This window comes from Oryx dammah, unplaced genomic scaffold (genome assembly GCF_014754425.2).
Source record: "Oryx dammah isolate SB20612 unplaced genomic scaffold, SCBI_Odam_1.1 HiC_scaffold_22, whole genome shotgun sequence".
Taxonomy (NCBI): domain Eukaryota; kingdom Metazoa; phylum Chordata; class Mammalia; order Artiodactyla; family Bovidae; genus Oryx; species Oryx dammah.
Genome location: NW_024070206.1, coordinates 19,892,671 through 19,910,062, shown reverse-complemented (window position 1 = coordinate 19,910,062; position 17,392 = coordinate 19,892,671). Strand labels below are relative to the sequence as shown.

Genomic DNA, 17,392 nt, shown 5'->3' with positions numbered 1-17,392 from the left:
GCCTAGTGGATCCTGGGGCCGGGGTGAGAGAGGGAAGTACCCAGACAGCAGCTTGGCAGGAAGAAGATGCCAGGCCTGTGCAGGAAGGGGCCGGTCCCCAGGACAGCTGCCGCTGAGTGTGCTGTTTTATTTTTGTTGTGTATAAAAGCGTCACAGCCCCAGTCCAGAGCCACCACAATTTACAGTTTACAGGCTTGGAATTGGTTTTCTCCCATAAATTTGTGTTCTTGAGGAATCATTTACAAAACCTGCTTTTTCTCTGGGCTGTCAACTTTCAGGAAGACAGAACTCAAAAAAAAAAAAAAAAACTTTTAACTTTTCCTGAGCAGAATCTTGCACAATCCAAACCTTATTAAAATAAACACCCGGCTGTGGGATTTATCCTCCAGAGGACCTGTTTGGAGACTGTTCTCAGAGGACATTTAGTAACAGCACAGACATGCTCGGATGCCCAGAGCCTTTTCAGATGTGTGTGTGTGTTTGCCTTATTCTGTGCCCATGTAATTAATACTGATTCAACAGTGTTCCAAGGTGATCACCTTGGTACCGAATGCTGAGGCGTTCTCTGGAACTCTTCTTTTGTGTAAGTATGTTTAAGCTTTCAGTAAGTTCCAGGTAACTTAGACCACAGGATCTGAGTTCTCGGTGTGTTTCCACAGTGCTGGTGGCTTCCCGCTCTTTTTAAGGGGCTTGCTTCATTGTTGTTGTTCAGTTGCTAAGTCAAGTCTGACTCTTTCCAACCCCATAGACTGCAGCACACCAGGCTTCCCTTCCTTCACTATCTTCTGGAGTTTGCTCAGACTCGTGTCCATTGAACTGGTAATGCCATCCAACCGTCTCATCCACTGCTACCCCCTTCTCCTCCTGCCTTCAATCTTTTCCAGCATCAGGGTCTTTTTCAATGAGTCAGCTCAAGTGACCAAAGTATTGGAGCTTCAGCATCAGTCCTTCCAATGAATGTTCAAGGTTGATTTCCTTTAGGGTTGACTGGTTTGGTCTCCTTGTTGTCCAAGGGACTTTCAAGAATCTTCTCCAGCACCACAGTTTTATGACTTAATAAATCATAAGAGTATTGCAATACTTCCTTGGTGGCTCAGCAGTAAAGAATCCGCCTGCCAATGCAGGAGACTCAGGTTTGATCCCTAGGTCAGGAAGTTACCCTGGAGAATGGAATGGCAACCCACACCGGTATTCTTGCCTGGAGAATCCCATGGACAGAGGAGCCTGGTGGGCTACAGTCTATGGGGTCACAAGCAGTCAGACACGACTAAACGACTAACATTTTGCTCTGCTTGTTTATGGCATTAAGATACTGTTTCCTGAGAAGAATGTCTCTAAAGGCTTTCCCGTTAATGCTCTGAGTACGTTGGCAGGATGAGGGATGGAAACCCAGTGTTAAAACGCAGTGTTGCTGGGACCATTGCAGTTCCCCAGCCAGGTCTATTTTAAGAAGCTGAGGCCTCACTGTTGCTGTTGAAACTGAGAGGCAGTCGTTCCAGTGGGCGGATGGGGGAAGGCTGGGAGCGAGCAGTGTGCTGAAGCCTGTGTGGAGAAGGCGGATGCAGAAAGCTGGTTTTACCTTTCCTTTCCTTTCTATGTTTGACGTCACACAGCCCAGGCCGGGAGGGTGGCATGGTGGGGGGACCCTGGGAGAGGTAGCCCCTCTACCTGGTTGCAGCCTGCAGGTTGTACACATGATGTTGGGGAGTGGGAGCAGGCCCCCATCTGCACAGGGGGTCAGCTGGGAACAAGAACTCACCCTTGGCCTCCCTTCCTTGCAGGTCGCCAGATTCCACCCCTGGACCCCCATGAAAATGGAAACAGTGGATCCATCAAACTGGTGAAGTCAACCTCGCAGGCCGGCCGGCGGTGCTGCTGACCCGGGGCAGGGTCCCCTGTACTTGAAGAGGCTGGAGCTCCCTCCCTAGGCACTTCCTCAGGGCCTCCCGCCTCGGTAGTCTGGCCCCTGGCTCAGAGCCCCGCAGAGGACAGGGCAGGAGATGTCCCTGGCAAAGGATTCTGGGAAACTCTGGGAAAACCTGTCACCCTGCCACAGAAGGGCCTTTGGTGTGTGAAATTCTCTCAGAGGGAATGGATTTTAGGTATTAAGTATAGTTGAGTTTTTTTGTTAAAAGCCTTAAAATATTCTTAAATTTGTACAAAAGTCTTACTGGCTTATGTGTGTGAGATTCTAAAGTGGTGTTCCACTCTGATTTCCTGTGTTTCTAATCAAATGTCAGGAACTTCTTCAGTGCTATGGCCTTAGTTATTCCACCAACCTTTGGTGAAAGGTTCCCTTAATTTTCCTTTCAGTGAGGTATAATTGGACCATCTACGGTAGAACTTGAGCTTGTTATGAAAGTGGAGGAAGATGTATTAGGAACTGTTGTCTACATCTCTGACTTTAATTCCATGAACATTTTTCTAAGCCTTGGTCATATAAACCAACTGAACCTGACTACGGTATTTCACGTTGTGCTGGGAGTTGGAGGCCTGGTGTTGGAAATCATTTGGAGTCATTACTGTGTAAGCAGTGACAAATGCAGGATATAAATATTATTCCAGAGACCACCTGGTTTGCATGACCTGCAGGATAATAAATCCCCACTCTCTTAGGGAAGTTTCTCACAGAGTGTTATTTTACTAAGAGAGTGTGACATAGTGCCATATCCTGGGAACAAATTACCCAGATGATGTTTGAATCTAAATTGTAGGGCAAACTTCTCATATTAAACAATATCAATGAATAATTGATTACAGGAAAGCCAGCCAGAAGTACTGGCACAGTAAGATTCTAGATGCCGGCCCCCCTGCCTGCCCCTCCTCCCTGCCCTGCCCCAAACTACAAAATCAGAGGGTCTTTAAGAAAAGACCAAGCTTTGGTGGGGTAGGTATTAGGGTTAAACAGAAGTCTACCCCTGGAATGCCTGTTAGCTGGAACGGGCTCCGATGAACCTTCCCTTTTCAGACTCCCTGTCGGCTCAATGAATTGTTTTGTGCTTAGTCGTATCTGACTCTTTGTGACCCCATGAACGGTAGCCTGCCAGGCTTCTTGGGATTCTTCAGGCAAGAATACTAGAGTGGGTTGCCATTTCCTCCTCCAGGGGATCTTCCCAACCCAGGGATCGAACCAGCGTCTCTTATGTCTCCTGCATTGGCAGGCAGATCCTTCACCACTGAGCCACCTGGGAATCCCAGTGAATTAAAGATGTCTGAATCCAGTGGAAGGGAAGGGAAGAAAACTGTCCCTATTGAAAGTGCACATCCTATTTTCTAATTTTCATAAAAACCTGGGATCGAGAAGCAGTTGTTTTCCTAGGAAGGCTCAGGATGGGAAGTGAACCTTGGAGGAGAGTCAGATTGGTGCCTTTTGTGGGGTGAGATGTGGCTGACCAGGTAGTGTGGTAACAGGGCCAGTTGGTACCTTCAAGGCTCAACAAACATTCATTGAAGACCTACAGTGTAAAAATCAAGAAAGAGATCATGAGCCAATGAAAGACCTTGAACTTTCTGTAACTTAGTGTGAGCCCTTCTTGAGCCCTGCCCTGCTGGTCCCACCAGCCCTTGATGGTTGGGGATACTGAGTCTGCTGTCAAAAACAGTGAGAGTCCTTGAGAGATCAGGGCCTCATTCACACTTCTTCACATGGGTTGCAATGAAGAAAACAGTTTGAAATCTCAGACTTAGGTTTTTTTCAACTTGAGAATATGTTGTCAATTTGATGCTCTTACCAGTTTTCTCAGCTTGCAAGAATCATTTGACAGTCTTAGGACATGGAAGCTGAAAACACTTATTTTTGGTTCAAGAGCTTAAGCTCCAGACAGGTTCCCCTAAAACTGTTGGCAAATTGGAACTTGGACACCTTGGTACACTTTGCAGGGTTTTAAGGATTTTGTGCACCTTGTCAACATTATGGGCTCCGTGATTCTGCTTGCAGGCTGAGCCGTTATCTTGCCTCTTAACAAAGTTTAAAAAAATGTGGGTTGCATATTCAAGTGACCTCGTTCCAGGTGGCATGCAGGCTTATTTTGGAATCTTTCATCATCTGGCAGTCCCCAAGGACCAGAGCTTGTCTCTAGACACGGTTGCCTAGCTAAGGAGGTGCATGGCCTGGAGGAGTTTGCAACTTTGGGCTGGCTGTTCAGTGCTCCCATCTTGCATAAAAGAGCTGGTCTTAACCACACAGAGCAGGTTACCCACCCGTGAGCCTGTGGCTTAGTTTCAGAAGCCCATGTGGTTGGGAGCCACTCGTTTGCCTTTCTCTGCAGCCTTAACTTTTCAAGGCATTGGCTGGCCACGTGCCTGTAGTCACTCCTTGGAGCAGTTGTGGAAAGAGAAGACGGCCCTTGGGCACATAGACATTCGCAGAAACGTGGGGTCTTTTCTGAAGACAGAGGCTCGAGCCTTGTCCACAGGAGCCTTGCTTATCTTCCTTTATTTTGCCTTGAGATTACTTTCCGACTGTTCTAATCTCAGAACCATAACCATGTGATGTGATGTAAAGGCCTGGACGTTAGTGTTGTTCCAAGTTGTCCAGCAGCGTCCTTCGCCCAGTTTCCCCGAATGTGCTCTTCTGTTTCCCTTCCTCTCCCGTGTGGTACGCATGCGCACGTGTGTAAATACAACTTCAGATTTGTTACAGCGACATGTGATCCATTCCCCTGGCTGAGTGTGGCTCCTGGCTCAATCGTGGAAAACGGGCATGGGCTCTCAGGGGGATTGTCTCCCCATGAGAATTCCCCCAGGTGGCCGTGGAATTGTGCCAACACTGCACGCTCGTAATTGAGCTGCTGTCTTTATAGTGGGGAGCGGTGTGTAGGGGACTTTCTTGCAGACCAGAGAAATCTGGAGAGCTGAAGCCAGCCTTTAGCCAAGCAAAGGGCTGGACCCCGTGGAGGACCCAGGGGGACTCAGGTGACCAAGATGTGTCCCCTGAGGTTGAGGAACGTGACCTGTGATGGCCCAATAGGCTCCCCTCAGGGCCCTGCGTCTCTCTACTCTGTGAAGCTCATCACAACTTGAATAGAGAGTGAAAGAAAGGGCTCTGAGCCACATTCAACCCTGTTAGGTTCTGGTTTAACCTTCGTTACTAAAACCAGACCGGTGTCAACACTTAACTGTGTACACTGCCCCCTCCCTCATGTTTTCATAAGGGGCCTCTGTCTGGGCTGGACCCAGTTCTCACGTATAGAAGACGCCGCTGCAGACCTTAGGACCTACCTGTCCACCTTGTATTCTGTAGTAAAGCACTGCCTTCCACATTGTCCAATTGTATCTGTTATTTTTGGTTTAACGCACACTGATTCATACTAATAAATATTTTAAGTTCTATAAAATTTGTCTTTTTCTTACTATAACATTGGGTTGAACAATTGCAATTTTTTAAGTCAGTTGCTGGCAATGGGAGAAGGGGTTGGAAGACCAATGTCTCTAAGCTTCAGTTTCCTCGTATATAAGATGCAGAGTGTAATTCAAGTGCACCCTTACCCACAATTCTGGAATCTCAAAAGCCTCAGAAGGGACTACAAAGTAGTCTGCACGTCCTGTTGCAGAAATCCTGCCATTTGCTCATCGGTTGATCCTTGGCTCTGCTGTAGGCTCTGTGATAGATGCGCCAGATTGCTGTCAGAAAACCCAAGCAAGATTCTGAGTTCCCAAAACCCCTGCCCCCAAGGTGTCACGCAGGGTGTGATAGCCACCATATTCATGAGGAACTGTCCGTGGGGGCTTTGGGCAACCAGTGGGGCCGTGTGTACACAGATTCCACCACCCTAGGGGTCTCCTGAGTGGGCTGCACAGGTTTCACTCGACAGAGGACACCTCTTTCAGTCCTGGCACAGAGCTGATGCTCATAAACAAGACGCTCGAGTATAGTGACCTGCTTTGCCCCAGCTGCTGCACCAGGTGCTTTATATCACATGACCTTCTGTTTGCACAACCCCTTTATCAGGCAGATACCACGACTGCATCCATTCTACAAATGAGGAAACTGAGGCCCAGGAAGTTAGTAAGTTGCATAAAACCATACACTAGGAAGAGCTGTTGTTTAGTCATTAAATTGTGTCTGACTCTTTTGTGACTCCTTGGATGTAACCCACCAGGCTCCTCTGTCCATGGGACTTCCTAGGGCAAGAATATGGAGTGGGCTGTCATTTCTTCTCCTGGGGATCTTCCTGGACCAGGGATCGAACCCACATCTCCTGCATTGGCAGGCGGATTCTTTACCACTGAGCCACCAGGGAAGCCCAGACGAGGAGGAGAGGAGGAGCCAAATGTCAGCTTCTGTTATTTTTTCCTTTTTCAATTAAGATTTTTAAAAAATGGATTTTTAAATTTTCAATTAAAGATTTAATTTTCAATTAAGATTTAAAAAATTTTTTTTAATGGAGATATAATTAACACATATTAGTTTCAAATGTACAACATAATGATTCTATATTTGTGTATCTTGTGAAATGATCACCATGTAAGTCTAATTAACATCTGTCACCACACATAGTTAAAATCTCTCTTTCTTGTGATGAGAACTATTAAGATCTACTCTCTTAGCAATGTTCAAATATGTAGTGTGGTATTATTAATGATTAATTACATATTAATATATTGATTAATTATAGACACCATGCTCCTGGGGGATTTCAGCCTAAGGAACATGGTTTTACTCTGGTGACAGCTCTGTCTTCAATTCCTGACCTTTCTCCATAATATGTAGGCATACAGGGCTGTGCAAACTCTGGCTGGTTGTGGCTACACAGGGCTGCACGGACTTGCTGTTCCTGAGCCCCCTGCCTCCTGCCAGTTCCCAGGTGAGGCGGTTGGTCTGGCCTGGTCCTGGAACTGGGAACTGTTAAGGATGGAGGAGGCTCTCTGGGGCTGGGGCCCATGCTGTCACCCACTGGTCAAGCCTGTGCCCCTGGTCCTTGCCTCTCACTGCAAATCCCCCTGCACTGTGGCTTCTTTGTTCTTGAGCTTCTCCTGGTTAGAAGAACACAGCCCCACTTGGGATGTGAGGACCTCCCTGGCCCAGCAATCTGCCTGTGACCCCTGCTGCCATGGGCACATGGAGCCCACATGGCTGTGCCATTTCCTAGCCTTCCAGGGGGTGCGGGAGGCAGATGGTCCTTTGCTTCCAGCTCTCCTCTGAACACATCCAACCTGGGTCCTTGCTGGGGCTTCTGCCTGGAGAGGGGAGGCCAGGATTCTCTGTCACATGGATGGGGGACCATGTTCTCACTACTGCCTCTTCTCAGTTAGGGAACTCCTCCATGTCGTAATCTCCCTTCCCAGCACCCAAATCAGACATCTGACCAGCAGGTAGGACTTTGCAGAAGAGGGTGATGCAGTTGAGAGGAAACCTTGTTGTTTAGTCATTCAGTTGTGTCCGAATCTTTTCGACCCCAACTGCAGCACACCAGGCTTCCCTGTCCTTCACTATCTCCTGAAGTTTACTCAAAGTCATGTCCATTGAATGAGTGATGCCATCCAAACATCTTATCCTCTGTTGCCCCCTTCTCCTTCTGCATTCAATCTTTCCAAGCATCAGGGTCTTTTCCAATGAGTTGGCTCTTTGCATCAGGTGGCCAAAGTATTGGAGCTTCAGCTTCAGCATCTGTCCTTCCAGTGACTATTCAGGGTTGTTTTCCTTTTAGATTGACTATTTTGATCTCCTTTCAGTCTCAGGGACTCTCAGGAGTCTTCTCCAGCACCATAGTTCGAGGAGATCACAGAGGAGACCTTAGTAGATGGTTGTGGTGGCTGAGTCATAAAGAGAAGGCTGTGGGTGGGGAGGACCTGGAGGAAGGGGGTAGGAAAGGTGGTTTCAAGTCATCTTCCTGGATGGGGCACTCAGCAGGCAGCCCAGCCCAGTATCAGGAGTGTGGGCTCGGAACTTGCCCCACAGATGAGCTCTGTGACCTTGAGTTGGTCCCATAACTTCTCCAAGGCTGAGTTTTCTCACTTGTAAGGTGGAGATCACAATGGGACTTACCTCAGTGGTTTGTTGTAGGAAATAATGCCTGTGAATTCATTTCAAGGACTGGGCATGGCCCCACACATACAGCAGCCCCAAAACCCAGAGTGTCATGAAACTCTCAAATGGGACACTTGTGAAAACAGAGAGGGCAGGCCGGCTGTAGGCTCCACCCCAGTACAGGTTGTTATTCGACATATGATGTTTGGTTGGAGAAGGTCGAAGGGGATGGCCTTGCTGGTGCCATGAGGCACCTGTGAAGTAGGGGTGGGTAGAGACCAGGAACTGGAAATGGAAAGTGATGAAGCTGGGGTCCTGGAGGAACCAGAAATGAGGTCAGACAACCAAGGAGAAACAAATGAAGGTGAGGATAAAGGTCAGGAGAAGGGAAGGGGGCTGCTTTGGGGACCTGTGTGCTTAGAGGGTCAGCTGCAGTGTCAAGCTAAGCAGAGAAGTTTGTAGTTAAAGGGAAAAAAAACCTAGGTGAAGATTATGTGTAATCACAGGCTGCTTGGTCTTGTGTGGAATTTGAGTATGCAAATGAATGTATCAGTTAGAAGACTACTTTCCTGCACTCTAAGAAGGACGCCTGCCCGTCTTCCTTGGAGTAGATGATCAGAATGCTTTTGTTTCTTCTCTGATATTTTTATTTTTATCTTTTTCATCAGAAAGTCCATTATTACAGGTTATGCCCAGCCATGTGACTCTCCAGGTCCCAGCACACCCCCTGGAGGCCTTTGTCCATGAGGTCAGCAATGTTCAACGTACACATGTGGGGGCATCCGAAGCCCTGCCAGCCGTGCAAACACTCCCACCTGAGCAGAGCGGTGACACCCCCAGCTCTCCAGCCCAAGTTGTCCTGCCTAAGCAGGGGAACTTTCTCAATTCCTCAGCAAAAGCCATCCCGTCCGAGCAGGCTGACACTCCCAGTTTCCCACAAAAAACCATCCTATCAAAAGAGAGGGAAATTCTCGATTCCCCCCAGAACATCTTGCCCAAGCAGGCTGCCACCCCCAATTCCTCAACCCAAATCATTTCACCAAAGCAGAGTGACATTCCCAATTTCCCAGAAAAAAACGTCCCACCAAAAGAGGGTGACATTCTCAATCCCCCCAGTAAAACCACCCTGCACAAGAAGGCCAACACCCCCAAGTCTTCAGAAAAAACCACCTCACCCAAGCAGGGCGACACCCCCAAGCCCTCAGCCAAAACCATTTTTCCCAAGGAGGCTGACGCCCCCATCTCCCCAATCCAAACCATTCTGCCCAATCAGTCTTACGCCTCCAAATTCTCAGAAAAAAACATCTCAACAAAAGAGGGTGACATTTTCAACTCCCCAGCCAAAGTCATTCTATCATGGCCGGCTAACTCCCCCAATTTCCCAGCCAAGATCAATCCATCACGGCAGGCTGACTCCCCCAAGTTCCCAGCCAAGATCATCTCACTCAAACAGGCTGACTCCCCTAATTCCCCAAACCAAATCCCCCCACCCAAGCAGACCAACTCCCCCAGTTTCCCAGGCAAAATCATTCCATCACGGCAGGCTGACTCCCCCAAGTTCCCACTCAAAACTACTCTGCACAAGCAGGTGGACATCCCCACTTCTTCAGAAAAAAGCATCTCACCCAAGCAGGGCAATGCCCCCAATTTTCCAGCAAAATTCAGTTTGCCCAAGAAGAGCAAAACCCACAAGTTCACAACCAAAGCCGTTCTGTCCAAGCAGGGTGACACCCCAAAGTCCTCAGACAAAACCATCCTGCCCAAGGAGGGTGAGACCCCCAAGTCCTCAGCGGAAACCATTCTGCCCAAGGCGGGTGAGATCCCCAAGTCCTCAGCCGAAACCACTCTGCCCAAGGAGGGTGAGACCCTCAAGTCCTCAGCCAAAACCATTCTGCCCAAGGAAGGTCAGGCTCCCAAGTCCTCAACCAAAACTATTCTACTCAAGGAAGGTGACACCCCCACGTCCTCAGCTAAAACCATTCTGCCCAAGGAGGGTGAGACCCCCAAGTCCTCAACTGAAACCATTTTGCCCAAGGAGGGTGAGACCCCCAAGTCCTCAGCCGAAACCATTCTGCCCAAGGAGGGTGAGACCCCCAAGTCCTCAGCCGAAACCATTCTGCCCAAGGAGGGTGAGACCCCCAAGTCCTCAACTGAAACCCCCAAGTCCTCAACTGAAACCATTCTACTCAAGGAGGGTGAGACCACCAGGTCCTTAGAGGACACAGTCTGGCCCCCAGAAGGTAATAACCTGCAGTCAGAGGAAGACACAGAGCTCCTGGATGACGACCCGGTGAAGGTGATCCTGAGCAAAGACGACTTCAAGGTGGCGCTAAAGGAAGCTGGGGAGCAGCTGGTGGCCGTGGACTTCTCGGCCAAGTGGTGCCAGCCCTGCAAGACCATCAAGTCCTTCTTCCAGGCCCTGTCCCTGAAGCACGAGGATGTGGTGTTCCTGGAAGTGGATGCCGACGAGTGTGAGGAACTGGTGAGAGAGTGCAAGGTCGATTGCGTTCCAACTTTTCAGTTTTATAGAAAAGAAGAAAAGGTGGGCCAGTTTTCTGGTGCCCTGCACGAAAAACTTGAGACACTCATTGCAGAATTAAAGTGATCATGTGTTCCAAAAGTGTTAGAAATAGTCGGCTATTCGTAGCTTCTGATTTTCTTATATATGAAAAAAGATGAGGGGTGATGAAAGTGTGTGCGAGTGGCACCTGCTTGTAAATCAGGAACATTAACTCTACCCTTTCTGAAAAGCCCTAATGCCTGTTGTGCCCATGTTCTTGTTGATGGAACGGGTGTGAAATTATAATATCATTTCCTCTGATTTAGATGGGAAGTCCAGCTGTCCTACTTCCCCTCACCTTTTTTTTTTTTTTGGCCACACTACATGGCATGTGGAATCTTAGTTCCCCAACTAAGGATTAAACCTGTACCCCTTGGATTGGAAACCCAAAGTCTTAACTGCTGGACCATCAAGGAAGTCCTTGTCCCCTATTTTTTTCATCTTGATTTTTTATTTTTCACTCACTCTTGAAAACTTTTTTTCACTTGCTCATTTAGTCCTAGTGGCAACATTGGAAATTTAGATAATTCTTTTGTTGTTCTTGTTCAATAGCTAAGTTGTGTCCAACTCTTTGCCACCCTATGAACTGCAGCATGCCAGCTTTCCCTTCCTTCACTATCTTCCAGAGTTTGCTCAAACTCATGTCCCTTGAGTTAGTGATGCCATCCAATCATCTCATCCTCTGTCTCCCCTTCTTCTCCTGCCCTCGATCTTTCCCAGCATCAGGGTCTTTTCAAATGAGTCAAACAGGAGATGGCAAGAGTGAACATCAACATGTTAGGAATCAGTGAATTAAAATGGATGGGAATGGGATAATTTAATTCAGATGACCACTATATCTACTACCGTAGGCAAGAATCCCTGAGAAAGAATGGAGCAGCCCTTATAGTCAACAAGAGTCCAAAATGCAGTTCTTGATTGCAGTCTCAAAAGTGACAGTGATTTTGGTTCATTTCCAAGGCAAACCATTCAACATCACAGTAATAAGTCTATGCCCCAGTCTCTAATGCTGAAGAAGCTGAAGTTAAATGATTCTATGAAGACCTACAAGACTTCCTAGAACTGACACCAAAAATATTCTTCTGTAGAGGGACATGATTTAATGATAAGTGGGAGTTTCTTTTCTGATGTTCATGAACCTTTGGGATTTCTGATAAGATATTTTTGGAAGTAAAGAATTTGAAAGAGTCACGTATCTAACCTCCTTCATGTACAGGAAGTGCTACGGTGACGTCAGGGAATTTCACAGGCTCTGTAAACCTCTAAAGGGTTCATTGGTGTCAGAGCTGAGATGGAGGCCATGGTTCCAGATTTTAAGTTCAGACCTCTTTATACTGACCCATGCTCACACAATCTGAGACAACGCAAAACTTGTGGTTTGCTGCTATCAAGAGCTTTATGATTCAAATTTCAGTTAGTGTGACCCTTGCTGCCATTATGACATCAGCACCCTAGTAGCAAGTTCCTGCTTTGTTGTCCTGGTAACTGGGTTTCCGACACTTGCTCTCAGGCGTCTCAGACTATGTGTGTATGTACGTATATGCATATGTAAGTACTCATGTGGGCTTCCCAGGTGGCTCAGTGGGAAAGAATCCACCGGCCAATGCAGGAGACACAGGTACTGTTCTTGAGTCAGGAAGATCCCCTAGAGGAGGAAATGGCAACCCACTCTAATATTCTTTCCTGGGAAATCTCATGGACAGAGGAACCTGATAGGCTACAGTCCATGGGGTCACAAAGAGTCAGATACAGCTGAGTACATACATACATACATACATACACACACACACACATATACATATATTTCATGTGTATACATGTAGTTAAGGGAGGGGTACACAGCTCTGGGAAGACAATTCTGGGGGCCTGAGACACTGGGAGCAAATGGGTGGCTCTTGAGGGTCTAGTTTGATCCACGGAGGAAATCTACACTATAAGAGAGTTGGTCCATGCTCCTCAAACCACCTACCTCAGCACCATTCTCTTGACTGGATAATAATCAGACAGTGGCCAGGACAGAGTCATGTTCTCTACTCAGAAGACTCAAACATGGACACTCCGTTTTGCTAACTAAGAACCACGTACTATAAAAAATGAGCCAAGCAGCTGTTGTCACCTCTAATATTTAGCATGAAGGAGAAATAAGACACATTTCTAATTAGGAGCATGATTCCAGATAATCGTCTTGGCTATGAATGATGATAAATCTAACTAGAGTCTTTGTAAGAATCAATGGAAAATCTGTTTGAGTTGATAAGAGAACTTGAGAAAATGGTGGTGTTCAGAGAATATCCAGAAGTCAATAGTGTCCTTTTGATTCAGTGATAAGTGATTGGGAATCTTCACGGGAACATAGTGATGAAAAAATAAAATACCTGGCAACAGTCCTAACTAGAATGGTCAGGATGATTAAGACTAAATCTAGAAGTTTGAAGATATAGTCAACAAGTAGGTCTAAATGAAGTGAGACAAGATATTGATTCTTTCCACTTAATTAGTAGACTATAATTCCCAAGCAACATTTCAATGAGTCATTGGGAGAACTTGAAAAACATACTTAAAAATCATAGGTAGGAACAGACAGGAAAAAGCCTAAAACGAGAAGTAATGAAGAGAAATTTGCCCCATAATTAGTACATAGTATAATTTAGTGCTGCTGCTGCTGCTGCTAAGTCGCTTCAGTCATGTCTGACTCTGTGCAACCCTGTAGATGGGAGCCCACCAGGCTCCCCCGTCCCTGGAATTCTCCAGAAAAGAGTACTGAAGTGGGGTGCCATTGCCTTCTCCAATGCATGAAAGTGAAAAGTGAAAGTGAAGTCACTCAGTTGTGTCCGACTGTTCAAAACCCCATGGACTGCAGCCTACCAGGCTCTTCCATCCATGGGATTTTCCAGGCAAGAGTACTGGAGTGGGGTGCCATTGCCTTCTCTGATAATTATACTAATATAATACTAATATGTCCTGGGTGTTCTTTGGAAGGACTGATGCTAATGCTGAAACTCCAGTACTTTGGCCACCTCATGTGAAGAGTTGACTCATTGGAAAAGACTCTGATGCTGGGAGGGATTGGGGGCAGGAGGAGAAGGGGACGACAGAGGATAAGATGGCTGGATGGCATCACCGACTCGATGGACGTGAGTTTGAGTGAACTCTGGGAGTTGGTGACAGACAGAGAGGCCTGGGCGTGCTGCAGTTCATGGGGTCGCAAAGAGTCGGACACGACTGAGCAACTAAACTGAACTGAATATACATATAATTAGTATAGTCATTGTGTACAAGTGTGGTGATATCAATAGTAGTATTGAGGAAGGAATAAAAGAGAGCAATGAATCATAATAATAACCAAAAATCAGAATTTGGTGTGTAAATAGTAATATAGGAAGAAGAAAATATTTCCGTTCAAAGGACGATGACTAGATTATTATGTTTTTAATTGTATAGCAAAATTTAGATCTTTGGGAAAAAAATCAGTTGGCATCCTTATTCCCATGCCAGATACCAAATAAATAAAAATCGGATTGAAAATTAAAAAATAAAACATGAAATCATTTAAAAATTGAAGAAGATTTAGTTAAATCTTCCACCTATCTGATTCATGTACGGGAAAAGAAATTTTCAAATACAAGTGCAATTAAAGACTTCTGAACATGTAAAACATTTAAACATTCTCATGCCAAATTAGAAACACAATAAGAAATAAAAACTGAAAAAATATTTGCCAAATATATGACATAAAATTCAATGTTTTTACTCTAAACAGTACTCTAGCAAATCAGTAAGAAAAATGGAGCACCCCAACAGAAAAGTAAGCCAAAGACACAGTTTATATTAGAGTAAGAACAAGTGGGTGATAAACATGGACATCTTTTACTGATAGGAAAATACAAGCAGAAGTCACCAAGACTTTGATAGCAGAGTTCACTGGGATGCAGGAAAACAGCCACTCACCAGCTGCCAAGAGTTAAGATGCTGCAAAGCCTTGAGACACAGCAGGATAACAAAGGTGCAGACCCTTTGTGAACCTGAGCCTGTGCACCCATCTGCTGGGACACAATTCTACACACTGTGGGATTAAACAGACACGTCTCTCTCACAGCCTTGGGGGCCGGAAGTCTGAGATGGTTCCTTGTCACTGTTTTGTCTTCATGCACAGGCCTGGCATGGGTGTGCCCAAACCTCCTCCTCTTATGACACCAGTCAGATTGGACTAGGGCCCACCCTAACAGCTTCATTTTAGTTTAATCAAGTCTTTGAAGAGCTTATCTCCAAACAGAGTCATTTTACGAGGTACGGGGGCTGGGAATTCAATGTGTGGATTTGAGGGAGGACATAATCTAACCCTTAGCAGCTCCAGCTGAGGCTCAGGGTCTGCCCTCTGGGCTGCGTCTCAAAAAAAAAAAAGGTCATTTCCAGGGAGATGTAGGAGCTCACATCTGGATACTGCCAATCAGGGAAGGGAGTGTCCTAAGAAACTCTGCCTCAGGGCCCCATGGAGTGAGCCCAGCAGTGCCAGCGGGGGCTTCTTCAAAGGCCCGGGAGGACATGGTGCCAAGTGGTCTGTGGTCCCCCTGGAATGCAGGCCTTGAAGCACAGACGGAAAGACCAGGATGCTGAGGCCACAGGTGCAGTGAGGCCAGGCAGTGTCCATTGCTCCAGACGATTCCCTCACCTTGAGAGAAGCCTTGGGGGCTGGGAGGGCCTGTCACCAAGCTCCCATACCGCAGGGCGGAAGGCCTGTGCTGACCTCTTACCCTCAAGCAGGCTGGCCAGGGGGAGGCGGTGTCAGATCCCCTTCTGCTCCCCCTGCAGGAGGGAGGGGAGTGAACTCAGGGTGGTCAGGACCAGGTTAAACCAGCATTTCTCAAACCATGGGTCATAAAACCACATGCAGAGCTGCTAAACACCCAGATGTCCAGGCATCTGTTCTTGAGAAATTAGATTCAGTTGTACATCCAATCGGATTTCCCCTGTAACTATAGGCCTTAAAAATAAGTAAACTCTATGCTTTATTCAAAAGACAAATTATAACACTCGAGTTTCATGAAAGACAGCACATGGAACACAAATCCAAAGAGAGTAGGAAACGATTATGAGCTAGGCAAAGGATACAAACAGGGTGAGAGAATTTGGGGGTCTGCTTTTGAAAGTGATGCTTTAGAAATGCATTTTTCTCCAAGTGTGAACAATTTAATTTCATGGTGGGGATCCACACAGAGGTTGAATTCATAGGGGATTCATCCTGTTCCTCGGATGCTTAACATGTCTGTCTCTGAGGCAGAAATGTTCAAATGTTTCAAATAAATTATACTCAGTAAATACATAAAAGATGTTGGTAGACTGTTGCTTAGAGAATCCCATTGTGATTTGGGGCAGGTTTTTAAGATCTTGCAAAGTAATTATGAAATGGTACTTTCTGTGGAGATAGAAGTTGACTAAAAAACAAAATAAATCAAAAAGTACAAGGAGCAGGTGGCTGCAAATTCTAAAATAATACTGGCACTTTAATCAGGAGCTCCTTTATACCTATGGTAAAAAGAGTCAGCCACGGCAGTGATGAATACAAGGATCAGTGTAGCAAGGAGCCAGGTAAAGCTTCACGGTCCAGGAAGATCAAGATTTTCAGATTCTAGAGCAGAAAAAAATGATTGATTCGAATATATGAAAACATAGAAAGTGGTGAAAATGAGGTTAAGGTTGGTAAGGAGAGGCAGCGATTGAAACGAAAGAAGGTGAATTGTTAAAACTGGGAGAAAATGTGATTTTTTCTGTTGCCCATCAGTAGGAATTTTGGTGCTTTTAAGCTCAAACGTCGAGTCGGCTTCTTTTAGGTTAAGATGGTGATTTCAAGCAAGAGTGAGATGTGGCCTGGGAAGGTGGGAGAGGAGCAGGGTCGCTCCAGCATTGAGTGTGTCCGTGGTCTTGATTGCTTTCACTAAACATCGGGGGGCCTCTGGCCTCCAGAGACCACTTACTGGTGGGGTTTGAGGAGGGTAGACAGGAGGGCAGCTTGAAAGGCAAAACTAAATGCAGCTATGATGACTCATAGATCAATATCTTTCACGGACATTAAGATGGCTTGGAGGAAGTCACCAGCCAGCTACCGATTCTCAGAAATGGCAGATGAAGCCAGTCACCTCCCAGAGAAGGTTTTAAGGAGATTTCCTTTAAATCATGCCAGTTAAGGAGGGCCAGGCTGTGGTGTGTTGTTACGCTCTCACCGACAGCCAAGTAACTGGAATCGGAGAAGGCTCTTAGTGAACCAATTCTGCATCAGTGGCTTTTGGGGCTCTCCTTCCTATGTTCATCTCCTTAAATAATTTCATCTCTCCCTCTGAGCTCGAAATCACTCCTATGATAAAGGTGATTACTTTCAAATAAACTTTGTTTTTGTATCTGAGATTTTTTTTAAAAAAGCATTTACAAATCTGAACAATAACCTCACTTCATTTTGGATTGTTACTTTCATATATCATTTAGATGTAAAGATGCTAAAATAAAATCAGGAGTTTTGCACACTGGATAACAGCTGCCAGCATTTCTCCTCTTCAAGCCCCACCCATGGTACTAATTCTTTCCTTACAGGCCTTAAAAAAAAGGGCCACGATTTATTATATATGGTTCAGTCACTACACGTGTTTATTGTTGATATTCAGGTTGAAGGCAGAAAGATGGGTGCATATATCAGAAACGAGCTCTATTCAGAGCCAGTCGAGAAACTGTTTTGAATACAATGAATTCTTGGAAATCATAGGTTCTCCTCTGGGAAAGCTGTTTAGAGGTTCATAGGACACTGAAAACTCCTCTGTTTTCAATTAAAATTAATAAATTGATTTGTAATTCTTAGGACTTTTCTATGCCTCACT

General features: G+C 46.1%; 2 protein-coding genes across 2 annotated transcripts in view; both read left to right on the top strand.

Annotated features, from left to right (window-relative positions):
• RAB31 (RAB31, member RAS oncogene family) overlaps positions 1-5,331 on the top strand; it is an 80,785-nt gene extending 75,454 nt beyond the window's left edge. Inside the window, exon 7 of the mRNA XM_040264623.1 lies at positions 1,782-5,331. Coding sequence (XP_040120557.1) covers positions 1,782-1,879 — 98 coding nt within the window. The 3' untranslated portion in view covers positions 1,880-5,331. The remainder of the gene's footprint in view (positions 1-1,781) is intronic.
• Positions 5,332-8,167: 2,836 nt separating this feature from the next.
• Positions 8,168-10,574, top strand: TXNDC2 (thioredoxin domain containing 2). The gene is made up of 4 exons (XM_040264226.1): positions 8,168-8,177; positions 8,235-8,430; positions 8,810-10,111; positions 10,178-10,574. The coding sequence occupies exons 1-4, from the start codon at positions 8,168-8,170 to the stop codon at positions 10,572-10,574; spliced, it is 1,905 nt and encodes a 634-aa protein (XP_040120160.1).
• Positions 10,575-17,392: the final 6,818 nt, after the last annotated feature.